This window comes from Numenius arquata, chromosome Z (assembly GCF_964106895.1).
Source record: "Numenius arquata chromosome Z, bNumArq3.hap1.1, whole genome shotgun sequence".
In the NCBI taxonomy this organism is placed as follows: domain Eukaryota; kingdom Metazoa; phylum Chordata; class Aves; order Charadriiformes; family Scolopacidae; genus Numenius; species Numenius arquata.
In genome coordinates this window covers 27,880,948-27,908,786 of record NC_133616.1, presented here as the reverse complement: position 1 = coordinate 27,908,786, position 27,839 = coordinate 27,880,948, and the positions used below count along the sequence as shown (strand labels likewise).

General features: G+C 38.0%; 1 protein-coding gene across 1 annotated transcript; it reads right to left on the bottom strand.

Moving 5' to 3' along the window:
• Positions 1-325: 325 nt before the first annotated feature.
• On the bottom strand, positions 326-27,447 carry PUM3 (pumilio RNA binding family member 3). Its single transcript, XM_074166005.1, has 18 exons — positions 27,394-27,447; positions 26,952-27,052; positions 24,900-25,082; positions 23,564-23,699; positions 22,823-22,898; positions 21,925-22,018; positions 21,639-21,705; positions 20,902-21,076; positions 19,052-19,155; positions 18,483-18,561; positions 16,605-16,703; positions 15,424-15,477; positions 13,734-13,814; positions 10,099-10,241; positions 9,096-9,318; positions 7,898-7,985; positions 5,606-5,696; positions 326-1,076 (listed from the first exon to the last, which is right to left on the bottom strand). The coding sequence occupies exons 2-18, from the start codon at positions 27,040-27,042 to the stop codon at positions 947-949; spliced, it is 1,914 nt and encodes a 637-aa protein (XP_074022106.1). The 5' UTR covers positions 27,043-27,052; positions 27,394-27,447; the 3' UTR covers positions 326-946.
• Positions 27,448-27,839: the final 392 nt, after the last annotated feature.

Sequence of the window (27,839 nt, the reverse complement as noted above, 5' to 3'; positions counted from 1 at the left end):
CTAACTACTATTAAAAATGGAGCCACCTCCTATCAGGCTAAGCAACAGAAAAGGAGTAATTCCTACAGTTGCAGATCTAATTAATCTGCTCCTTACTTTGGATCAGTCTATCAGCATGGCATTAAACACCACCACAGTGCACCTTACCAAGAAAGTTTTGGGTTGGTTTTTTTTTTTTTTACTTTGCCTAAAACGAGAAAATAAAACATTGGCTTCATTCTTCTAGATCAAAATAGGGTATAGCAGAAATCAATAGGACATTTATTTGATACCATGCATAAGTAAATTCATCCTCCCCCCCATTACAAGGAAGACACCAAAAAAACCAGACCCAAATCCTTCTGGTTTATTAGAACATAAAAGTCTGTACTTTTCAGAAGACTTAACAAAAACAAAACAAAACTGATCCATTGAAATAGTCAGCCTCTCCTTCAGGACCTTCTTTGACACTATTTTAATTCTATTCTTGTTAGTTCCTGAAGGATGAGAGCCTTCATCACTCCTTCACAGGGTAAGAATGGGACTTGAGTTGTTTTTCTTCTTTGTTTTTTTGAGGAAACCAGGAGGGAAGGGGACTAAGAACAAGTGTATTCACCCAGTACATAAGAATATCTCCAGAACAGATGCTTCTGTTTCTATGGTAACTATGACCACATACACACAAATTTTAACAAGACTCAAATCATTTTTGTGCAAGTTATCAGGAAAGATTTAACTTCTTGATTACATGTTCAGAAACTTCTACTAGCTCTTAAATCTTCTTGGTATTTCAGTATCTGAGAACAACCATGTACTGCACACAACAGAATGAGTACAACAGAAGAGTTGTTTTAGAAATTATTTAATTTACAAACGCAGACACTGCTGCTTAAAACAACCATGGTGTAAAATCTTACCAACTCTGTTGGTTGCATTGATGTAAATTGTCTTTTTAGCTTCATGTACACTAGGAAGTCAATTTCTCCAGTAATGCTTCTATTCCTTTTACATTTTTATTCAGCTTTAACTTTGGGACAAGCTTTTTCAGTCCTTTTTTGACTGTATTTGCCACTTTTTGATCAGCACTCCGGAGAAGGCTACAAGAAACAGGAAAAAAAAACAAGGACATAAAAGGTCAGCAAGTAGGTCATAGGAAAAGAAGCTGTCCATGTAAGGAAGGAATAACTATTTAGGAAGAATATACACTGTCCTTTTCACCTCCCATTAGAAACAGACATAAAACTTTCCAGACAGCATGAAACACCAAGCAAGAACACCACCAACAGAGGACAAATCGGACTAGAAGGAACTGCAGATCCCTATTCAAAGCAGGTTCAAACACTGCGTCAGACCAGGCTGCTCAGGGCTTCACCCAGTCCAGGCTTGAAATCCCAGAATGCAGGAGACAGACCAACCTCCCTAGGCCCTGTCCCCACCCCTGGGCTGCCCTCATGCAGCAAAGGCTTCTCCTTATCTCCAGACTGAACCTCTCATGTTTCAGCTGGTGCTGCTGCCTCTCGGCCTCCCACCGCACAGGCGCTGCTGTGAGCAGCCCAGCGCTCCTCCATCCCCTCTGGTGCTGGCAATGATGTTGAGTGCCTCCAAAGCCATCCCCTCTCCCAGCTGAACCAGCCCCAGTCCCACAGCATGTTCTCCCAATCCAAGGGATCCAGCCCATGGCTATGCTGGTGACCCTCCATTGAACTCACTCCAGTTGTTGATACCTTTCTTGTAATGGGGGTCCTAAAACTGGATGCAGTGAAGTACCTCTAATACACATCAAGTACTTTCACTATTGTACTTCTATGCTTTGTTTATCACGGACTACAGAGACTTACTAGCTCTGTTATTTTTCAGATATTACTTTTGGAAAACGAAACAGCTTTCCCAGATAACTTTTCTTCCCCAGAAACAAGGAAATTCATCATAAGCTGTAAAATACTACCAGGAAAGAAAAAGCTTCTGTACTGTCCAGATCAACCTAGGCAGTGATTGTCCTCCTCCTCTTCCTTTGGGTAATAGTGAAATTTTCTTGCATTATAACACAAAAGCACTAGAGGTAATGGCACACCTAATTTGCTACTTCAAAATGAGGAGTGAAGAGCGCCTAAAAAACTTCATGTCTTCTACAAGCCAATGTATGCAACCCAGAAGAGAATTACAAGTGGCACTGGCATACAAAGAAACTAATAGAAACACATTGTAACACCCACGTAGCAGTACCAAGTGGGCTGCATGATGCTGCAAGTCATCTATACTCCAAGTCTTGGATTCTTCCAAACGGCTTCCAAATTTGCAGATTCCTAAAAGGTTGTTTCTTGTCTACTTTTTAAACAAGGATTAGACATAGCAAGCTGAACTGAACCAGACAGAAAAAGGAATTAATGTAGCTTAAGGTGAGATTTAAATTTGTCTCCTTAGGACTCCAAATCCTGTGCAGGATGGCAAACCTATAGGCAGTAAAGCATGGGACGCCCATCTGACAACACCACTATTCTCAGCTACTTTATTCCAAGATTTCTATGATTATGACTAACATACTTCTAGCAGCAATTTCTTTTACACTTTCAGCTAAGACATCGCTATTTAATCAAGAAGCCTTCTTTAAAACTGAATTAACAAAGGTGAGGGATGATACTTTTTCAGCTTTCCTGTGAGTCATGTACCCCTGAAAACAGCAAGAAAGTCAAGAGTACTGACAGAGGACGTGCTGGACACATTGGTATTTAGCACGGAGAGATTCACATGGTTCACCACCAGGGACAAGAAGCATACAAAGCAGCTAGCCCCTCTGGACTGCATTTTATTTATTTCTAAAAGTGAATTTCATCTGCCAACAGCTATACATATAAAACTGCTTTCAAACTCTCAGTATCCACAGACATTTCAAGACCCTATGTTCTTATTACAGAATATCTACATGTCTGATAATACAGCCAAAAGACCAACATAAGTTTGAATTGTGGGGTTTTTTTTAATTATTACTTTGAAAGTTCTTCTAAGATCTGGTAAGCAGGCACCTATGTATTTTGTTGATATAAAATAAAACTTTTACAGGTTACAGAAATGACATACGGAAATCAATAAGTCATTTGGTGAAGTATGTTTTTATCCATTTTTGACCCTGATGTAACACATCTTTGACAATTTAAAAAAAAATACTGTGGAGGCGTCAGATGTAGAAACATAAACAGAACAGCATCCATGACATTCAAGTACTTAAAATGCTTTATTTATACTAAGTTGGCTTGTAATGTCTGCAAAGAGCCCTCTCATTACCTTAGGACTCCTCACACCTGTACTAGGTCAGACCAAGGCCTCAGTCTTTTTATAAAAATCAAATTAAAAGCAAGTAGGGTAATGAAAACAGAAGATCCAGAGGATACCAGATAACTAAAAAATCCATCATTAAACTAAAAGACTGCTCATAACTGGCAAACAAGCTTAAATGACTAGAAAGCCAAAAATCTTCAAATGGACTGACTGGGTAATTCTGAGTTTCAGATCTGCATATAAGTTACAGACGGCTTCCAAAAGCCAACAACAATAAAAAATTAATCATAAATTCAGGGAGAACTGGTAGCATCTGAAAAATACCTCTGTCTGAGGGATCTGAGCTTCTTTAAGACAAAAGAAGTATATGAATATTTTTTCAAGTTATTTTATGTAAAAAATATTGCAATTATTATCTATATCAGACTAAATTAAATTTATCATTGCTGTATGATTTAGGTAACCTTTCAACTTCAATGCACGCAGTTAAACAAAGATGAGATTAATTACTATGTGTTACTGAGGTAAACAGGTGTCACGTGAAATGGAACAAAAGCAGCTGTTTATATTTCGTGTGTTCTCAGCTGCCTCAACAAAAGGGCATCATGACTAAAGAGTCATCAAGAGAAGTTCAAACTACAAAGGATTCAGATTTAATTAAACTTAAAAAAAAAACTAAAAACAAAATTCCAGCACACAAACACACACTCCTCTCCATACTTTTATCTCTCTTTCCTGTTGACGAGTTTCAGTATTGATGAAAAACGTTCAACTGACTCTGGGAGACAAGACTGACATTCCTCAAAGACTACTCCTGTGCTTGTTTTTACTAACAAGCAATTACTAATTTCCTGTTTTTTCTGCAAGTCTTCAAACCTACTAGAGAGACTGCTGTCATGGTGATAGCCAAACCATTATGAAAGTGTTTTACATGGAAAAAATTCCACTGATTTACTTTGCAACCTTATTTGGACACTCCAAATAGCATGGTACATAAACCAGCAACACCACATGTTAAATTAATCTCATCCTTGAGTTATAGGAAAAAGTCCAAGCATTAATACACTGTCAATGAACAAGCCTTTGTAACAAATCTCTACTGAACATCTGTGCACAGGATCAGATAACTTAAAGGCATTAGAAGCATTTATTGAATTCTAAAGGCTTGTTATGAGAAGCAAAGAAAAAGTGTTATCATTTTAGCAGCAGAACAATCTTAACAGCCAGTTCCATATGACTATTATGATGTTGCATAAACAGGTTTTTGTAATGGATCGCAACTTTTCTTCTACTACCAATTTTTCTCACTACTGTTTTGAATGATAATGACTAAACCAAGTTAGAATTAAACTCAGATTAGAACTCCTATTAGTGAAAACAGTTTTTGATTCACTTTGCAAAACAGCATGAATGTCACTCTAAATGTCATAAAAAGCAGAGATGGAATGCAAACAGCAAGGACTAACTTTAGAAGACGGAGAAGCAGGGCAGAAAAAAGGGAGAAGAGGTTTTTATTTTTCAGAATCATGTTGTTTAAATTATTTGCTGATTTTGGCTCTGTACAAGTCTTTATGAGGAGCCAGGAGTGCAATGCTGACCCAGCAATTCCAGAACACAGACCACACACTGCAGGCTGAAGACAAAACCTTGGGTTCCTGTGACCTGACACTGACAGGTAGTTACAAAGTGAACACAGCGATGATTAACACAGCTGTTCACATTTGATAAAACAAAATGTTAATGATAGTCTGATTCCTGTGTGGTCTTTTTGTTCTCGCTAGTTGCACAGTTCACTGCTTCAAAGTTGTAAGCCAGTTGGCTCATCATAAGCCTTTGCACGGTCTCTTATTTAGTATGGTCTATTGCAAATACTTTTCTACTTTAGCATGAGACATCGTTACGCTCCATAATTAAGGCATCAACACAAAGCAGTAAGCTACGAAAAAAACCCAATATCTGGATTCTTGTATGCCGTGACCAGTCACAGGTATTTCAAAGTTAATTATTTTAATGTAGCTATTTGTGGAGACCTCTTTTGAGAACTTCGTGCTTGTAAAACAAGACATGGTAGGCACAATTCAAAAATAAATTTGATTTTTAATCTTAAGATTTTCCAACATTGAGCTACTTCCTAGTACTGCAAAAGCCTAAGCTCAAGAAACAACCTATGAAAACTCTGGTTTGAATTTTTCCAGTACCCCGTTCCATCGCAGACTTACCAGTGGCATGAAAGACAGTACATATTGAGCAAAAAATGGCATTTTGCTGATAGAAATTTCGACTGATGTTTTCTTCGCTGTTCAGTAAATTAAATACTTGAACCTAATCAGAAATAGCAATGTGCTTTACATACCAACAAAGAATAATGGCACCTCGATTTACTTCTGCCCAGGTCTTCATATTCTCAATACCAACTCGTTCCACTAACGTTCTTCCAAAGCAAACTGTAAAGTGTGGGAAAGGGGTAGGGAGAAGAAAAACATTAGACAGTATCTTTATACAAAAAAAGCCTGTCAGGAGTTTTCTGCTGTTGGGATTCAATCAAATAGTTTTTAGCCACAAAATATTCATAAAGTTTTGCTCTCACAAAATAATTGACTATTCCATGCAATGAATACCTTTATAGATGTTTGACTGCTTCCAAGTACTGCTTAAAATTATTTAGGCAACAGCAGCGCTGTGTGACCGTTTACTAGTATAAAGCAGGCAAACTTGCTCTTTCTTTTTTAAAAGGGCGTCAAAAGCTATTCATGTCTTAAAGAAGGCATCCATTTCAAAGAAAGAACAAAACCAACCAACTTGTGTTGGTAAGAACCAACACAAGAGATAATTACATGAATGTACTAATACATACACACTTCTGCTGAAAAATGCTATGTTTTAAGCATCTGACTACAACTGAAGAAACAGAATTTGCACAGATGAAGTTACTTACAACTTCAGAGCTAATTCCTTTATTGGTGCATGAAAACCATGAGGAGTCTTATTTCTTTCAGCTGTACTGATGCTACAGGGCTCTAGTTCTTCATTAACTTTGAAAGCTTAAGGTGACTTGCAGATTGATTGCACTAATGGCATATGCAAAAAAAAGAACCTAGGCTAAATTTGTCCCAGCTGAATTTGAAGAACTGAACTTCAGGAAAAGTGCTCTTACAACTTGTATGTTGAGCAAATTTACCAGTAAACAACTGAATTTCACTGAATTTTTTTTTAGAGTTGGAAGGGACCATATAGATCATCTAGTCCAACTCCCCTGCTGAAGCAGGATTGCTTAGAGAATGCTACTCAGGACTGCATCCAGGCGGGTCTTGAAAATCTCCAAAGAAGGGGACTCCACAACCTCTCTGGGCAGCCTGTTCCAGGGCTCTGTCACCCTCACCGTGAAGAAATTCTTTCTCATATTCGAGTGGAACCTCCTATGTTCCAACCCGAAATCTAATCCCAAAAAACCTAATCCCAACATACTCCAACCTCCAAACATCAGAGCTATTTTTCACTGTCAGTTTAGATCAGAATTCCATCTGAATAACAGGTCAGTTTTTACTCAACTTGTTCCCTATGTGATAACAATGTAGTTGTTTTTTAATGCCAATTCCATTAACTCAGAGGAACAATTCTGAATGGCACACTCTTAAGAGGAAAACAAAGAAACCAAAGGGAACAGCTTGTATTCAAAATGGGAATTGCACAACATCAGCAGAAATTAATCCAGATAACTATCATCATCTCAGGCTAGTGTCTCAAAGACACTCATATAAAACTTCCCCATTGCACATTTTTAATCATTCCCTTGAGAAATGGCAGCACAGCCTCCTTTCAGAAACATTTAATAAAGCCAAACTAACTCTAATTTTTCAAGGGAACAATGGATATCTGAATGTAATAAGAAGAAAAGAAAGAAGAAAAACAACCCGCAACTTCAACAAGGTCTGATATTTCTACAAAGGACAAAGCCCCCTACAGACAGGTAAGTTCCCTCCAAATTATATTATGCCACCTCCAGCTCCTTTAATTTTTTGAGGTTTTTGTATGAGAAAAAGTAATCTCTATTAGGATATGGTGATTCACACAACAAGATTTTACAGTTATGTAATAAAATAAGTTTAAAAGCTAAATTAAGATGAGAACATCTGTGCCCAATCTCTGCCTTCTGGGATATAGAATAGCAAAGATGTCCTATTTTTGTGCATGAATTATTGTAGTAACAGTTATAAAGCATTAACCCAGCAGCACTAATGAACACAGTAAAGATCAGAGTTTGGCTCACAAGCACTAATGAAACAAGTCTTTCTGTTAGAAAGACTTTAATTTCTATTATTATCTTTTAAATTGCTGTGTAATTCAGCGAAGCTATCAAGATATTTTAAGCACAGAAATGAACCCTGTCCCACATATACAGTAAACCCCTGAGGAACAAAACAGACCAGCACTTGCTTTGCAGAAAAAGCAAACATATCTTTGGCATTCTGTTCATACAACAACTCACAGCAGCAAAAGAGACGGAAACAATAATCTTAGAGGATATGTTAAATTTTCTGTATATTAGTATATTCAAAGAAACAAATGCAGCAATCTTATTTTAGGTCAGATAACTCATTACTCTGAAGTCATAATTTGATCAAATAAAGCCGAATTTCCAACATACCTTCTTTTCCACTCTCTCTCATTTTTTCATCTTGCTCTATTAACCATTTCAAAACTAGATGGCCTGCGGGATGCTCTGCAATGTGAAGCTTTAAGGGGAAAAAAACAAAACAAAACGAAACAAAACAAAATTATTTAATGATGATGTTTCAAAATGCAGTTACATGTCTGTCCACAAATATTCCTTCTTGAGGTATCCGCTCTGCCCTTGGACACCACATCACACTGATCCATTTAGTCACCACCTATGCAAATATCAACAAATTTGATGCAAGTATCTAAACTTATTTAAACTGACCAGTTTATTTTTTACCACCTTTCCACCATCTGAACCATAAATCAGTAATCTAAACCATACCAACCAGTATTTCATCCACCCTTCCCCAAGGACTTCATGCTTACTAAGCAGAATTATCTTGGTCTGGCTGCCTCTACAAGAGCTTCCAGACTTTCTACATTTTTCATAGACTTGAAAATTCACTATAGTATGGTTCACAGAAAACATTAACAGTTCTCATAAAATTCTATAAAATACCCATCTTAAAGAAAGGGAAAGGCAGACCAAATTCAGCATAACCACAAAAATCTGGAGGGCATCTATCTTAAATACAGTGTACACAGCATTTTGCATTTTCTAGTCTACAGGCACATCTGACTGAGCTTGACTCAAAAAAATAGGGGAGGGGCACACTTTGAAGAGAAGGTCGTAATGTAAAGACAAACATCTATTACTGTAAAAACAAACAGCCATTATCTAAGAGCTTTCCCTGCATGGAGATATGCATACCTGAAAGCTAAGAGACCCTATTATTCTCAGTATAAACAGTCACATGAATTATAAAAATTTACTAACTGCTTGAGTACATAGCGATAACCTTTAAAGAGATTCTGCGCAACATGATTGTCAGCTACCCCCCCCCAAAGTCTTTAAAGCAGTTCTGAAGATTCAAGATCATGCAGTACCTTGCCCTACAACTCAAACGAAATGCTGGTTCAAGCCTTCATCACTCCAAATGCAACAATAATAAACAATGAAAGGAAAATGTCAGGACACACGGGAACAGGTCTAATGTATGCGTGCTGTCAGGGCAGTATGTTAATGTCTTACGTAAAGGAAAAACTGAGCAGACTTCCATTTAGTAATACAAAATAAGCAAATGCTTTGCAAGATCTCAGCACCTTGTCCTCTGCTACATTACCTGCCCATCACGGCCGCCTGGAACCAGCTCTTCTGCTGCTAAATTAGCAATTGCATCTAGTGCAGGCTGGATGTTACCAAGAGCTGTTCTTAAGATGTCAGCAACCAAGACAAAGGTAGCTTTGTCTACCACTACTTCTTGGGTGTGTTCTTGCAAATATTCTAGCAAAGGTGAGGAAATGGCTTCCAGGAGTTCACGGCGGCGAAGCTCGGTATTCTTCTTACTGATGAAAGAGACAGCATGTTACTGTAGAAGACTTGCTCTGTATGTGCATCAACAAGAAATTCAGAACAACAACTATAACTTAAGGCAGCTATAAATTATTGGAAGATCAAAATAAAGCATTATTCTTCCTTCTGCTTCACATACAATTAAACCCACGTTGCACACACATTTTAAGAACACGAGTGAGAATGCGTATAGTGTTTAAAGCTGACTGCCAGTAAACATCAGTTTCTTAACAATAATTTAGCCTCTGTTTATTTTATATTCATTCTGTTATCTCAATTACTGAGATGTGTTTCTTAAACAGTTCACTAATCATCTAGAACTGCTCCTTCTTCAAAAGCTTATAAGCATCAATGTCAGTACCAGAGACTGAATTCAAATTAACAATTTCCATTTTTATTGCTAGATTTTGAGACATACTTTTATGCAACTCAAAACACCAGTAATGCAAATTGAAAATTTTCTGCTATGCCAATTTGATATACAAGTTTAAACAAAGAACACATCACAATTTTTGCCCCTTACAAAGGGGATTAACTGTTGATCACCAATCATTACATACAACCATTAATTGCTGGTCACCAATCCTTACATACGAACATTAACCCAAAAATGCAATAATAAGGACTACAGATGAACATATCTAATAATACTTATGTATTATTTTTATACATTTACATTACTTTGATTTAATTTCAGCTTTTCTTTGTAATATATCTATCATGACAGAAAGTTGCATGAATTTGGGGGAAAACAACCTTCCTATCTGAGTTACCTATAGGCATTTCCATCTCCCTGTTGTAGAAGTGTGATGATTTCTGGAACAAAATGTGCAGGGTCTCTTGGACTTAGCAAGTACAACAAGACTTTCTTTCCATATTTGTTATTTATTATATTGGGCAAAGAAGCATTTATTTCCTGTAACAGTAAACAAACAGCAACAAAACATTAATGAAATAATAGTTTTGAGCCATCAGTAATTACCGATCACCTTTCAAATACAAAGCTTAAGAAAGTAAAACTACATACTATGAATAAAATGTATATCTGCTAGTGAAATTAAATAAAAAAAACCCTGTAATCAATAAAAGTTGGGAGAAGTAAAAGAAATAAAAAAAAAAAAAGGTTTAAAATGCGTTCGTCAGAGGTATCAGTGTCACTGATTAGAAAATACTACAAAAGGACAGGATTTTTTCTCACTGATACATGCAAGTACAAAGTACAACACATATTCTACTATGTTACACACTGTACAAATACCACCTCAGTAGAAGTTATAACCTTACCAGAGCAGACATACAAAGGATGACCTACCACATCACCTAAGAGTAACCACTGACACCATGCTGACTTTTAAGGGAGTGTATGTAAATACCTGAACAGCAATAACAGTCCATGGGAAGGAAAAGTAAAACTTTAACTGATCACAGAACGTTCACCAAGAAAAATTAAGTTTCAATAACAGAATAAAGCTGACTTGGTTGGTTGACTGGTTGGTTGTCTTTGAGGGGAAGAGAAAGAGAGAAAGGTGGGTGGAAGCTGGCAGTAAATGCTAAGACAATGTTCTTATTTCAGAAACATTGCTAAAACATTGTAAACTGAGAGGAATATCAGTTTGATGCAGCACTGTAACTATGAATAAAACCTTTTACTGCAACCTTTACACTCTAGGCATGGGGAAAAAAAAAATCTTTTCTGAAAAAAAACCAAACCCTAAAACCACATTCTGTCTTCTCAGCCTGTACATTCAGATTCAGATGTATGTGAAGTTCATTTATCAATAAAACGGGTGACAAAGGTGCTGAAATATTTCAAAACTTAAAACAGGTAAAGAAAATTTTTTGTCTAGTGCAAGTAAAACCAAAAATCTGCACTTCAAAATCAACTTATAACAGAGCCACTTTGTTTAAAAGATAATTAACACATTTTTCTTTAAATCTTCCAAAAGCGTACTTCCTCCACTGATTTAGAATGACAGATTTTGATTGCTTTCATGCCAGAACTGCGAGAAAGTACCAGCAGAACCTCTAACCAATACAGGCATGCTGTCTCTTGTTGGTAACATCTCCCTAGCACTGCCTGCTTGGGAGTCCTCATGAGAGAGAGGGATTTTCTGCTAAAACTTGGCCGAATTCTGGCACGTGCCAACCTCACGATGTACAGCTCCAATCACATATGAAGGTATAAAGCACATGTATTATTTGGTCCTGGATTAAGACTCCATGGAGCTGACAGATAATGAGAAGGAAAGAGTTTCCTCGAACGATTAAAAGAGCTTAAAACCTTCCCTTACTTACAAATTCCCAGCAATTCTGCCAATTCACATAAGTGATCCGTTTTATGCTACTAAAAAAAAAAAAAAAAAAAAAAAGACTTCCCCAAACACAGCTTTTTCTCCTCCCCCAAATCTGTATCATTTTCTTTATATTTCTTAAGATAAACTTTACTTTGGACAGAATGATAATCTGTATAAGGTGTTTTAGAAGTCTACCTACTCTTTAAAACAATTTAAAAGGTTGGATTCTTTTATAGAGCATGCTTCAATACTTGATTTCTAGATGCTTCCACCTGATCATCTGCTACTCGTTTTCATTCACCATCTGAAAAGCTGGTTTTGATCTTATCTGCTTTTTTTTTTTTCCCCCCCTTTCCCTGTTCCTGACCTCATACAAACCCAGATGGGCCGACTCTGTATGTAAAGGGCACTCCTCCTTATTCTCCTTTGCTCCTCTGTCCAGATTGATGCGATAGGATGACCAAACAGTAAACAGAAAATCCAAAATCCATTATCTTTGATCTCAGATGGTGGAAAAACACAGATGATGCAGGAACGACACCTTGAAAGCTCAGCTAAAGCCAAACACAGTATCTGAACTAATAAGCCCTCCTGAAAGCAGAGTGCTTGTAATATAATACAGGAAGGCCTCGATGATCTTGTACCAAGACAGCTCTGATCTGTCAGGGTTTATTTGCTTGGAACTTGCCCAGAAGTTGATAGATTGCAGACTGGGCTGTGGAAACAAAACTCAGCTGTGATTACAGCTAATATACATGAGAAAGAAAAGCCATTTCCACACTGGGATGCTTTCATCTCTCCACACCCATTGGAGAGTAACAGACTTAGGGCTAAATTGCCATGCTAGGGTACAAAACCCAATTCTCCCCTATGGAAAGCTGCTCAGAGAAAGAACCGCTCATATTTTTTAAAGCAAGACTCATCATCACCACTTATTCCACATGTGAAGAGGAATATGAGGAGAATCTGCCTCATCTTCACCCACCTGCCACTGCCTCTCAACCTGTCAGTCCTAAAAGCTATAGCATGAGTACTATTATAAGCACATTACAACCTATACATCAACGTTAGTTACCCTGCTTGCATGAAAATTAATTGTGCACTATGAAGTCTCTTTTATCAGTGTGAAAACATAACTTCCTGGTAACTTACATATTAAAACATCTTAGAAGTGACAAAATTTGCATGTAAAAATAATCTTAAGTATAACCATTTCATGAAACCCTACTAAGTAACTTTTGGAAGGAAGGTGGGGAAATGGGAAATTCCAAAAGGAAGCAGATGCAGACTAGATCACACTGTCTTTACTGTTCATTCTGCAATTTCATGCAGGTGAAGCAAAACACCTAGAGTGCTCTCATGCTTCAGATGTCTATCTTTATCCATTTTGGAAGCAAGAGAAAAATATTAGATGAATTTTATCCAGAATATTAGCTGTCATTTAACTACCAACACAGTAAATGTCAAGTTTTGAGAATTAATGCAAATTAATGGTTTCAGCATCCAACCAAAAGTCTCCAAGTACTTCTTCTTGTTTGAAGCCACAATATACTATAGTCAGGCCTGTTGCTACGTTCCTGAAAGTTTACTTTAGTTTATCTTGAAGTATCACTTTCCGAGATGCTACTTCTGCAAAAGAAAATAGCTGAATGTGCTAAAGTACCTTTTTTACAATAATAAATTTGCACAGTAAAGACATTGTTGAGGTTTGCTTGTAAAACAGATAAGGTGACATCCTCATTCTAAAGTTTTCCACCAATTTAATCGCTTGAAATATCAGCAGAGCCCAAACTTCTAGGACAAAGACCTTGACATTACAGAGATTCCAGTCATCCACTAGCCAGAATAAACATGTACAAAAAGGGCAATTTGCAGCAAGCACTGAATCTATCTTAAAAATTAATTCAAATAAATATCTAAAGAGAACATATGAAAGTGCAGAGGTCTTCTATGAAAAAAAAAAATAATCATGATACACAAATATAATGAAACAGAAAAGGTGGAAAGAAATTAAATGGTCTGAAAAAAGGGGATGGATTGCACTCTCATCATCGTCTACACTGATGAACACACTGCCAGTAGTATGCTATTATAGGAAAAATTCGATTACTTACAGATATAATTAACTGTTTCACAAGTTTAGTGTCATCAATGCAATCAAATGCTGCCAGCAAGACCAGATGAGAAAATTCACCCTGCAAAGATGAGACATCAGACACCACATGCAGTCAAGTCTATGAATATACTAATTGACTTAGAATCAACATTTCTGAGAGTTTATCTCAAACATGACACAATATGAACCGCAGCAAATCCTGTCTACTGTCATAGAATGAGAGAAGCCCAACATTTAGGCTCCTTCTGAAAGCAAAGCTTGTTAAGAGAAGCACGTTGTTAGAACAAAGGTAGATTAAGTTGATCTGCCATTGTAAATTCATATACTGCTTTATCACATCCAAGCTATTAACCTAATCCTATTGTTTAATTATCATGCGAAACCATAGGATTTGCTTTGTAGGAACATCATATACAGACTTTATTTCTATGGTGGATTTGCTTAAAACTGAGATAAATCACATACTATTATTTTTGGAGATCATGTCTCCGCCATGAGCCATATAGTCTCTACTCCATTGTTGGAAAACAAATCTCTAGCATACTCAAAAGCACACAATCCAATTCACTTGTATGTCCGTAAGACTCTACATCAAAGTGAAGCCAGACCTTCAGTGCTCCAGTGTTGTTTTAGCTATTATTTACCCACTGTCTCATATTTCTATATAATATATATCTTAAAATATTTTTTAATATTTTTAACAACTCATTCTGGTACTAGAAAATTACAGAGAAAAACACTACTCATACCAGTGACACTGAAAGTGGGATGCGCAAGACTATCCACTGTGGTGCAGGAAGAAACTATTTTTTGTACCATTAATAAATGTACATAAAAAATTTACATAAATTTATCTCATCCCTTTAAAATTTATATTTTCTGTGTGTTTTATAATGTATACTAGTACAAGAGTGGATGCACATAATTTATACACAATTACACATATATTGGGGATGCATGCTCAGGATTGTGTGATCAAAAAAGTTCAGAGACCACTGATTGAGACCACATCAACTATTAGTGAACAGAACAATACAGCAACCAGGAAGGGAAGAAGTTTAAAAGACTTTTCTCCACAGTTCCAGTTTTGCCAAGTACTATGTTATCCTGTTGCAACTGTTATTCTGTTGGTGCTGCAGTCTCCAAACATACATGTTGCTCAGAAAAAAATTAAATACAGGCTTTTCCCACTGTATGTCATTTCAGTGTTAATTCATTTTGAAGCTTCCTGATTTAAAAAGTTATTGAGCACCTTATAAGAAATATGCACATTCAAATGGCCTTTTCAGTGACATCCCCAACACATCTTAATTTTTGTTCCTCTTCTCTATACATGTTATTTTACTCCCAACCAAGGAGAATTGACCAACGAGCTGAGCCATATGAAGACGCAATATAAAGCTGGGCTCAAAAAAAGAAAAGACATAGAAAAAAAATGTAGGACATATAACTCAGCTACTTTAATGGATAGTACTACATGTAGTGCCCACAATGAAGCTTCTCAATATATCTCTAAATATTCCACAAAGTTCAATATATTTCATATTATCTAGTACATCACCGCTATCTTAAACCTAGTTTTATTAAGATCTCATAGTTGTTTCCAGTACCAAAGCAAACTCAAATTAGCTTCTATCAAATCACTTGTATTTCAAAGACTATGAAACAAATGGTAAATGAACACTCACCGTTGCTATTTTTTCAATATATGTCTTCATAGTTTTCACGATGACCTTTCTGTCCTATCCAAAAGGAAACAAGAAACCTGAATGAGCCTATAATGCCAGTGATTCTGAATAACTAAATTGTTATTTACACCTTCAAAAGATAACCTTCAATTTGCTTACTAAAGTCTTACATTTGTACTATTAGTCAACACCTGGAAGCAGTGTGAAGACTTAAACCTGAACTGTGAAAGACTTGACCCAAGGAGGTTTGTGATATGTTTACAAGTCCAGCACACAAATCAGAGATGCCAAAATGGGCAACTTGAAAAAAAACAAAAACAAAACCAAAAAACCCACCAAAACCCAGACCACTACATATGTTCACCTATATCTTGTTCATGACTTACAAAAAACGAATGCACTTGAACTGCTCATTTGGAAAGAAATACTCAACAGGACCTGAAACTTTAAAGAAGCAAGGACTCTAGCCTGCTGCAAAACGCCTTTACTAGCAAGATTTTTTTGGCAGAAAGTTTCATCAGTGTTTGTACTTTTGGCTCTTGAAATAACTGCTTAGTCTTCTTTAGATGCATTACTAGGCCTAGGTCCTGGCAAATTAATATTTTTTTCTACAGTCTTTAACAATCAGACTATTTTCATAAGTTGTCTGGGTTTGTCTGTGGGGTTTTTTTATAATACAAAGATAGGAGGCATTACAGTATTTCCAAGAGATGGTGGTGTACGTTACACCTAAAGTATTTTAGGATACTGTATCAGCAGAAGAAACTAAGCCACAGTTCCTATAACATTTTCTAAGTCTTGGCATTTCAAAGTCAACCATCACTCCACTTCTTTACTGTCTCTCCCTGCTGCTAATTTCACCTGCATTAAGAAATCTACAGGATGAATGAATGGCCAATAATCTTAAAATTTATAATCTTTACATGTCATCTCCAAGAACTCTGCTAAAAATAAAAGGAGATGCTCCCACTATAAAAGTTCTAATGAAAGCATTTGATTCACAAAAAACTACTGCTTATATTTGCAAATTGGTGACATGGGGTCACTTTTTAACCTTGCTCTCAAATACTTAACTGCATCAAAATGCGTGCTGGCAGAAGGACCCAAGTGAGAAATCATACTCATAGTCTGAGACTAGACTATTATTAAAGAGGACTGGGTAGACAGAAACCAAACGATACCTTGGGAGTACCATGCCATAAACAGTGCATCGCTACTCGGGCTCCATCATGAGTGTGTGCCAGGTAGATGACAGCCTCTCTGATAGCTTCTATCATTTCCTGGGGAACAAAACGTGACAAAGTAAAAAGGAGAAAGAAAAGGCCTGAGGAATCTCAAGGTGGGTGGGCGAGGGCATGAATGGATTTTTTTGTACACCCACAACTCCACAGACAGCATCACTGGCTCTAAAGAACCAATCTTATTGCCCTGACCTATGAAAAATGGCCTCAAAAGGACTTCAAAAGACTGTAAATGACATAAGCTTTCTCCCTTCAAAACTATTCATATATTCATCATATTCATCCTATGAAATCAGACCTGTTTTGAAGCTTGTCAGTTGTCCTATTACAGACAATTGAAAGAAGCGTGCTCTGAACTGAGACCAAAATTAGCGGAGACAAAGACAACCGTTCATTTAGGAAGAAAATCTTTGAAGGTGATGCAATTTATTTATACATACAGGGTATTAGCCAGAAAGCAAGACGAAGTAAAAGATCATTTAAGCACCAGGTGATGTAATAAATCAGACATAAGATTGAGCCAAAAGTTAGCCTTCATATGAAAGGAATGAGGTTCTGAAGCCATCCGACAAATAACACCATCAGCCAAAAAAGAAAAACCAAACCAAACCCCTCCCAGATTTCTAGATAATACTTCTGTTATTATCTGATAAATTTCTTTGACGTGAAGGTCCAACCTATCTCCCTTTCTATTCCTACCACCTTCTTGCTCCCTCATCGAAGGTTCAAAGCATTTTACTATTTATTTAGAAACTGCTCAGTCACAACAGGATTGGTGTCACTAGCTGTATGCACAGGCAGAAACGGATCTACAGAAGAGGTTTCCAAACCCCAAAGAGAATATCCATATGCTACTACGTCTACACAAAAAGCCAAGCAAGAAGGAATAGATATGCTCTTAGTCCCCCAATTCACACAACACTGTGAATCCAGACACATTCTCTGACAAAGCACAAAACCATGCACAGGAACCTTTAATTAGGTAAGACCTGGACTCAGAATAGGCCATAAATAGTCCACCTTACTCCTCTTAGCTTTGGGTTTATTAACAGTACTAAAGAAGAGCTCAGGAGTCCAGTCCAGCAGAAGTAGGTAAGAGACAGCAAGTCTTGAAGGCTCCACCTGGCCTGGAGTGAGGTGGTGCTGAACCGCAGATCCAGGGTGAGGCTGATGGACACAGCTTGAAGACAGGTGGAGCCAAGCAGGATACCATCTTATACAATGTCACATCACGTTGATGGATTTAGGCCCAGTTTTTGCAAGAATGGCTGGGGTAATCTTAAAACTGGAATTTAATATAGACATAGCGATACAAGCCATATGTTTGGTTCAGGAGGAGGCAGAAGACAAAGTTTTGGCTGCTCACAGACAGGCCCAATCTGACTGTATTTTGGTCAAGAGCTTTTTTGGACACAATGGCTAGAAGTGCTTACGAAACTAAACTAAAAACTAGTGGAAGCAGCGTCCCTGGCTTTAATTACTCTCCAGCTATCGAGGCCCATTTAGCATGGAGAGAGAAAACGTCAAAATCGTTCATTGGGTTGTCGGTTGTTCGGGTTTTTTTTGTTTTGGTTTTTTTGTTTGGTTTTTTTTTTTATTCAAAAATCACAAACTCTATTGCTTTAGTGTGAAAGTTCACTGTGACTGTAAATGCCCATTCAACACTATTCCTCAACAATCTATCTAGAATCGCCAGATGTGTAAAACTATAAATGTAAGATGTGTATTTTTGTCTAGTTACCTTACAACACTTCCACAACAAGATTAAAACATTCCACTGAAAGGCAAAAGATGACAAAAACCCAAAAACATACTTACGGATCTTTGTTTTGGAAGAGCGTGAGTGAAAAAGTCCAAAAATACTTTATGTACCAGTGAGTGCTTTATCACAGCCTCTCTGTATTTGGGAAGAGAAAAATAAGCAAAATTGTCCCACAAGCAGTGGTTTTAACGTAAGCTAGCAATACTTCATTTCTAGTTTAAGAAAAAACAAAACGTTAGGCAGTGTGGCAGAAAACACATAGTCATTCTGGATTAGATGTTTAGCGTTTACAGTATGTGGAAAATTCTACCGAAACTTAGGAATTCTAAAACCTAGCAAAATATTTTTTCCTAAAGACCACTGGAGAAGCTTATTCAATAATGTGTTATGGAGACACACCAGACTGTGGGATTTCTACCAATTATTTGACTGGGGCCACTTTAGTTTATAGCAGGGGACAGTTTATAGAAGTGCAGTTCAAAACTTAGATAAGATATTCATTAAGACACTTTGGTACAACACAACAAAGTTATAGCTTAAAAGAGTATCAATATCACTGTCTGTATGACAGAAAAAACGGTTCATGATAGATTGTCACACCTTAAAAATCAATTTTTGTCCTTACTTTTGTGCCATTGGTGTAAGAATCTGTTTCATTTCATCCAAGATGGCCTCTCTCTTTTCAGGTTGAGCTTCTAACACTTTATCCAGCGTTGGGACAATTGGTGTCTGAAATAAATGCACACAGGTTTAATCGTTCCAGTAAGTATTGGGAATTAATAGAAAATTATACTTTTCAATCAAAATTCATGAACAATATCACAAACAAAATGAATTATTTTACAAAACTAACAGTTTTTACAATTTTTAAAATAAAAAGCTTATCTACTTTGAGAATGTCAGAAATTGTATACATAAGTTTCTACAAACTGAATATTTATTACTAGCAAACCAAAGCTACTTTTATGGTTTCAACTGCTTTTTGTCAATTATGGTCAGCTCTTCATGAGACTGTCAGATACAAGGTAAAACACACAAAATTGGCATTGTGTTAAGAGATTCCTGAGCTAGAAGAAAACCTGCTTGACAGTATGCATGTCAGGGGGAAACACAGCAACAAGTCAACGAACTGAGAAGTTAACCAAGGCCTAGGAAATTCCAGTTGAAGAACAGCAGAGAGGAGGAATATATACCATATACCTAAAATACAGAAATACTTGCTGGTATCTCATCTAAACAATTACACTGGTAACTCTTGTAAAAGAATCTGTTATTAGAAGAACAGTCTGACTAGATAGAAAATTAGAAGAAATGTATTTCTAACCATCCTTGCCGGGTGGGAAAGCAGGTGGAGAGTTGGAGGCAGGAGGGAGAAAAGTGAACCACCACACATTTCAAAACTCCAAGAAACTCCATGTCTTGTTAAGGATTACACCATAATGTCTTATAAGCCCACATACTGTTGAGTCTCAGGTTGGCACCACAGTGTAAGACTACTTGAAGTGTTCATGCCAAGAATGCTAGAACGATGGAAGCTAGCATTGCACTTGATTTCACACGATGTTTTACACCCAGTAGAAATTACAGCCCACAAACACAGAAAACATGCCTTTCTATTACAGTGCTGCAAAATTCTCTACTAAATTTTATAATAACCCATAAAGAAAAAACAGCAATACAATTCAGAAGTGAGCTGTTAATTTCTTATTACACAATTTTAATAGAAACCTTGGGTCAAGAAAGTTGTGCTGTGTTTTACACTGGGGTGCAAAAGACACTCTAGTGTAGTTAATAACTGCATAGAACAGCTTTGTACTTTGTAGAAAATAAAACTATTTGTGCCTCTAATGGAAACCAACTTTCCAAATCACCAAGAAAGAAACAGAAGCCAAAAGAAAGGAGGTTGTACTTTTTAAAAAGGTTCCCATTGCCTGATGAGGATCTACATCCAAATGGTTTCAAGAGAGCTTGGACTCAAGTCCTCCAGTGTCCATGGGAAAAGAAAACAAAGCCAAAAACTAAGCCTAAATGGCACACTGTAAACAGAAATAGGCACCATCATGCCCACACTTAGGTCTCACAAGGCATAAGGTAGTTTTGACACAAAAGCCACCTAGAGCATTACTGTGGAACGAAGCCTATATCTTATCTCAGCTAGGATGACCACTTCATGCTAGACTCTATGACACTATGATAAATGCAACCATATGATATTAGACTGTTTTTGGTAAGCAGAGCAAGCTCATACATCAATATAATATATTTTACATAGTTCAAACTGAAAAATCACAACAATTTAATCTAGGATAGAAATGTGCAAGTAATTGTAACATTTAAACACGCTAAACTAGACTAAGTTTGGACAGCTGACAGAAAGGAACTTAATCAAAGAAATAGTAGGTAAGATAGGCAAGGTATTACTAATACAATACCTTGGATGCTAAACACCTTAGATACAAAGTATTGAAACATCACCTTGTAAACCTGGAAAGTGTTCCCATATAGTTCTTCTGTCAGCATATTCCTCTGTTCCAGAATGGCTTTGTCATTATATGCGTATTCTACTACAGCAGATGCTTCGGCATGACGGAGCATTTTTTTCACATGGCCTTTGAAACTTTTTATTATTTCTGCAACTTGTGGCTTTGTCCTGTTTCACAGGGGAAGACAGATAGGAAGAGTTAAAACTTTAGGATAAGCTGACCTATCAATAGTTTTATTTTCAGAAGCACATTTAGGCAGTAAGTTTTAGCACAGAAACCAGAAAATCTGGATCAGCCTTACGGCATTTATGAAAATATGGCAAGAAAGCCAGGAACCTGGAGAAATCGTAAGGCCTTTTGAGGGAAAGAAAAGAATCCAGTGGATACATTCTACAGAATAAAGGATGCCTTCCCAAAGCACTAAACAGAGAAAATGTTAAAAAGCCATTTTTTTGTGTAAGGCAAAGATCAACTTTGAGTATATATTTCAGCTTTTTTTGGCATGTTTTCCTTGATGTGTACAGCTTTAGCTTCACTTTTTACAAAAGGAAAACTGCTGTTAGCAATACCAGACACTCTCCTGTCTCGTCAGTATTATAAATATGTTTCCAGGGACATATTTTTTTATTCATGACTGATGCACTATAGATTAAGAGCAGTATTCATAGCAGTATTCATACTGGAAATGAAATGATGCAACACAGCTAAGTAAATGCACTTCATACTCACCCATACATAAGAAACTTCTTCACAATATTTCTGGAATATTTTGATTTGCTCAACTCTACTAGGCTATCTAGAAGAAGGGAAAAACATTCAGCTGGTTTAATTTTTAACAACACTAAATCTACCAAACAAAAAGTCATTATTTAAAGAAGTTTTAAGAGCTCACTAAGAAAGATGCATCATTTCAACAGAAAGTTAAAAATATTGAAGAGGAAAATAATATGGCTTGGTTTAATGCATCCTAACAATACAGAAGCATATAGGTAAAATGTGAATGGGAAGAAAGTACCTTTCAATTCTTCAAATGTCTCTTGCCTTTGCTTCTCGTTACCATACTGAATAAAGCACTGGATCACTCGAGTTGAATCATGTGCAAACGCCAGCTACAGGACAGAGACATTTCATTATCCTAGGCTGTTCAAATAGTATTATGCACCAAATTTATTTTAATGTACTTGCTCTCTGGCATAGTTTTATACCACATGTAGCATGTAATGCCAACTATAAAAGTAGTTACTTGTTTTAACAAATTAAGCTTTAAGGTTTTTTACTGCTTTGTAAGTACTCTGTTGAACAAAATATAGACAATACTTGCAATTGTTGACAATTCAGGACATGCATCATGGTTTTAATACTGGAAGAGAACCAGGAAACGCTATCTCGTTTTCTCTTATGTTCTTTGTAATTTCAGAGTGAGTGTAACAATACAGTTCCGCTTCAGCATGGAATACCATCACTTTAAAATCCAACATGTATTTCACTGCAGTTTTATACATATCAAGAACCAAGCACCAAGACTGTTCAGCATAGTTAAGTATCAGGACATTAACTTCTCTAAAACAAAGTTGTAAAGCAACAATTGTAATTAATGAAAACTCTGGGAGTGGCTGTTTTTGAACTTCAGTTAACAAAGAATTTCACTGGACTGAAGCTGCTTGGCAAAACAAGACAGCCTCATAATAGCCAACTGATAGACAAAGCATTCCAGGACTACTGTCCTGAAATCCAGGTGCCAAATGCAGTCTCTCAACTGCGTTTTAGTTCTTTTTTACTTGCAGCTTGAGAAAAATTCCCTGTAGGTTTTGGAAGAACAGGTTAGGACTATGTTATTAAAAGTTCGTTTATATTTCACCATTCTTTAAAGAAGCTTTTGTGAATTTGTGCACTATGGCATTAGTTTTTCTTACACTTTTAATTTTTCCATGAAGAAGCTTCTGCAGTTCATTCATTAGCTTTTCTCGTGTCTCCTTAGTGCATTTCTTCCTACAAACAAAAAAAAAAGTAAAACAATCTGAATTGAGGAAGCAATTTTTTTGTATGATGTTTCACTTATATCTACAAATTAAGCAGCAAGACAGTACAAAATAAAATTAAGTTAGCTCAAATTTACATTGTCATTCATTAAACCTGTATATAGATGTAATTAAGCAGTTTCAGTTCCTAGAAACCAAACCGGATTTCCACACTTCAGAGTTATTTTCTGAGTAACAGTACTACTAAAAGGAACATAAACTCAAATCTGCAGCCAGAGTTATTTACAGATCCAAAGACCTGTAAGCATCTAACAGCCAAAGCACAGACACTTAGACCAAGTAAAATTAACTCCTCCTTCTGATGTGGGGCCCCACTTCTAGACTCATATATTCCCAGAGAAAGTATAATAACCTTCACAAAAAAACTCATGCAGTGATCCCACTGCAATATCAGGCTGAATTAGTACATGCTCTGTGCTTCAGGGTTCAAAAGATAAGACAACTCCCTAAGCATTTACTCACAAATTTCAGCCTAAAACACGAGCTCAATTCAGACATTTCTAGCACCATGGGTCACCACACTCTGCTTGAATCATCTAAGAATTGCATGTAATGTTATTCACCCATGTTGCACTGTGGAAATAGTTTGAAAGAAAAAAAAAAAATCATTATTACCTTCTCACAGTTTCCCATATTTGCTTTGATTTTACAATTATGTTGTAATTACTTTTATCATTATGTTGTCTAGTTAGCTTTAACTCCTTTCTTTTCTTTTTGAAGTCATTCCATTTCAGCTTCTTAGAATCTGATCCTGAAGACAAAAATAAATACATTTATTCATTACAAAATATATTTATATATTTAAAGCAGCTTAATACGAACATTCTGTTGCTATTAAGCTTTCAGACAGCTAGTGTATACTCCATGCAAAGCCACTCTACAAACATGCAGCAAGAGCAACAATAAAATACTCAACACCTTCTTCTGTACTTCAAACAACTAAGATTTTTCTGCAGAACTTCAGATTGCCGTATGTAAGATTCCACTTCTCATTCTACAGTGCTGTTTAATTGTCGCAGCAGAGCTTTGCTCATAGCAGAGGACGGAATATGAAGCTCTCATGTACCAGAAACGAACTTAAAAAAGAAATCCATTTCAACAGTGATAAAACCAGACATTTATTTAGCCTCTGTATAAACCAGTTTATTTAGGCTCTCTCTGTTAACAGGTTGCCCAAAGAAGTTGTGGATGCCCCATCCCTGGAGGTGTTCAAGACCAGGATGGATGGAGCTTTGAGCAACCTGCTCTAGTGGGAGGTGTCCCTGCCCATGGCAGAGGGTTGGAACTAGATGATCCTTCCATTTGGAAGTCCCTTCCAACTCTAACCATTCATTCTATGATAAGCTGTAAAATGTAAAAAGCAGTGCTAACACAGATGATGACTTGTTACGATTTTTTTTTGCTTGGGTGTTTTTTGTTGTTGTTTGTTTTTTGTATTTTTAGTTTTGGCTTTTTTTTTTTTTCAAAAACAGATATCTAGGTAGTTAGGGCAACAGAAAAAAACAATATAAAGGATAATCAACTTTGTTTCATTAATTTACGTGTTCCAAATGTTACAGCTAGTACTTTTAGAACAAAGGATTAAATTCCTAAAACTGTCTATGAAAAACTCTGTATTTTCCAAGTTTGTATGAAAACAGCCAGTTTCAAGCTAGCCACTTAATCCTGTCATTAAAATAATCATAGCTTTATTATGGCATATCAATTATTTAAATTTCCTACTGAATTTTTACTTTTGACTTCCAAGAAAATTTGTAACTGTTGATTCTTATAAATTTGGACTCAGGTGAAGTAAATTTTTCCACAGCAAAGACTAAACATGAAGCAAACTTGGAATCATTCAGCCAATGTGGAAAGGTGATCACAAGGTAGAGGAAAACAGGAAGACCTAGATGAACAATGTTCCCAAAACCTAGTTCCCATTGCTATCCAGGCTTAAAAAGCTGCTCACCTCCCTCTTCACTATCCTGGAGCTTCCTCTTCTTTGCAAGCTTTTCTGATTGCTGTTTATTCTTGAATTGTTTGACGCTCCCTCTTCCAGGTCTTAACTGTCCTTTCACAAATTTCTTGGAAATGGATTTAGGCTTTCCCTCCTCATCTCCTTTGTTAAGAAGTTTCTTTGCAGGACCTGAATCTATTAACCAACAAAACAGAAATTAAAATGTTATCCTAGAGCTAATGTTGTTTCAAATAACAAATTATTACTGTAACAAGAATTAAACTACCTTTTAATAACAACTATATATATAACAGTAACTCTTACACGTTTCTCAAAGCCAGTGTTTTTATTGCAGTTCCTGGGTGTCCCAGTTTTCCCTGCAGAAGTTTTACCTTAATTTTCTGGGCAACAGTGTAATAGCCCAGCTATAAAAAGGATTATTCTAAATTAAGAATTTTACCACCAGTGACATCAAAGTCACTAATCTCCAAATCATGTCTTCACAGTATGGTCTGAGCTGTTTTGACATCATAAGAAGACAGCAAACACTAAGAGGTATCTTCTTAATCCTAACTCACAGCGCTTCACACACTCTAGTTTCAACTCTCAAATAAACTTCTTCTTAATGTGGGAAATAAAAGTCTAGAATCAAAAAGCCATCAACTTCAAATTTTTAATTAAAAGAGTATATATATTATATTAAAAGAGTATCAATCAAATAGAGCTGAAGGGCTTGCAATGCAATCTATTTAAGGCATTTCATCTCCACTTTTTCCAGGTTATTTGATCATACAGTTAGTATAGTTTTGAATGAGTTTTGAATGACTGAGGTTCAAAGGGACATCTGGATGTCATCTGGTCCTCTGCTCCTGCTCACGCAGGAACACCCAAAGCTGGTTGCCCAGGAACACGTTCGGGTGGCTTGTGACTATCTCCAAGGTTGCAGACTCCAACATCTCCCTGGAAAACCTGGGCCAGTACTTGGTCACCCTCACAATAAAGAAGTCTTTCCTGATGCTCACAGGGAACCTCCTGTGTTTCAGTTTGTGCCCACTGCCTCTGGTCCTGGCACTGGCACCACTGAAAACAGCCTGGCTCTGTCTTTGTACCCTCCCTTCACGTATTTGTATATATTGACAAGATCCTCCCTGAGCCTTCCCTTCGCCATGCTGAACTGTCCCAGCTCTCTCAGCCTTTCCTCATGGAAGAGATACTCCAGACCCTTTGTCACGTTCATGCCCCTTTGCTGGGCTCTCTCTGGTACATCCGTGTCTTGCTCGTACTGGGGAGCCCAGAGCTGGACACAGCACCCTAGGTGGGGCCTCACCAGTGTTGAGGAAAGGGCAAGGATCATCTCCCTCAACCTGTTGAGAGCATTCCTGCTAACACAGCTCAGGATCCAAATAGCCACCTTTGCCACAAGGGTACATTGCTGGCTCATGTTTCCCAGCTGTTTCTGACCTTTTCTGCAAAGCTGCTCTCCCCCAGCATGTACTAATGCACGGAGTTGTTCTCCCCACCAGGCGCAGCACTTTGCACTTCTTGTTGAACTTCATGAGGTTCCTGTCAGCCCATTTCTGCAGCCTGTTGAGGTCCGTCTGAAGGGCTGCACAGCCTCTGGTGTATCAACCACTTCTCCCAATTCTGTGTCATCAGCGAACTTGCTGAGGGCATGCTGTGCCGCAACATGCAGATCAGCAATGAAGCTGCTGAACGACTACAGCCAGTATTGACTCCTAGGGTACACTGCTTGTTACCAGCCTCCAACCTTCTGCCACTGATTACCACTCTCTGGGCCCAGCCATTCAGCCAGTTTTCAATATATCTCATCATCTGCTCATCCAGTCCACAATTCATCAGCACCTCTGCAAGGATCACATAGGAGACACTGTCAAAAGCCTTACTGTAGTCCATGTAGACAACATTCACTGGTCTTCACCTGTCTACAAAGCTCACAATTTCATGACATAAACCTACCAAGATAAAAAATGAAGTCCAAGCATGCCTAAGCACAACAATAATCTCTCAGCCAGAATTCCTATTAAGGAACCTTTGCCTTATTACCTTTTTTAAATTTCCTTTTCCCATGTTGCACTTTTCCACGAGATGCTTTTCCACTCTTCCCAACAAACTTCTCCTTACCCTTGGCTTCCATTGTGGCAACACTGCAAACAGAGAAAGACACAGCATTACCGGACCACCGTGGCTCCCTTGCTCACGACACGAGGAAACGACAGCCTGTGCTTCCCTGAACACAGGTTAATGGGCTTGACGGAGCCAAACCCTTCTCAGCGGCGGTCGCCCATCCCTAGGTGGACCAGAACAGATCGCCCACAGGCCAATCGGCACAGAGGCTCAGCTAGGCGAGGCCGCGGCCCCGGCCCCGCTCCCCAGGCATCCCCCCACCAGGCACAGTGACAGCGCCCGAGAGGCCGCATGCGGGCGCGAAGGGCCGAGAGGTGGGGGTGCTCCGTGAGAAACCCCCCACCCCACCGCCACCACTCACCGTCAGCCCTGCCACCCGCCTCACACGTGCCGCCCCGCCCGCGCTTTGCGGCCCACCTCCGGCGGGCGCGGCTCCCCATTGGCCGGCCTGGCCACTGCCGCGCGGCAGTGCCGAAGCAGACTGCCGTAAAGCGCCGCGCGGAAGAAGACGTGCTTTTGCCCCAGCATCCTTTCTTCGGCCCTTGGCGACGGGTGCTGCAGAGAAGTCGCCTCCATCCGCCTCGGAATCCTCCGTAGCAGTGCCCGTTTGTGTAGGCTTACGCCGGGCGGGCCGCTGTGAGGAAAGGCGCCGTTCTCTTCCCCTTGCTTCTGTCTTTGCCTTTCTGCCCGCCCCTGCCTGGGCCGGCCCCGCAGCTAGGCCAGCAGGCCTGCCGCCATGTTCTCGAGTGCGGCTTGCCCTGTGCCCAGCGTAAATAGGAGGCTGGTTTGAAAACAAGGTAACGCACA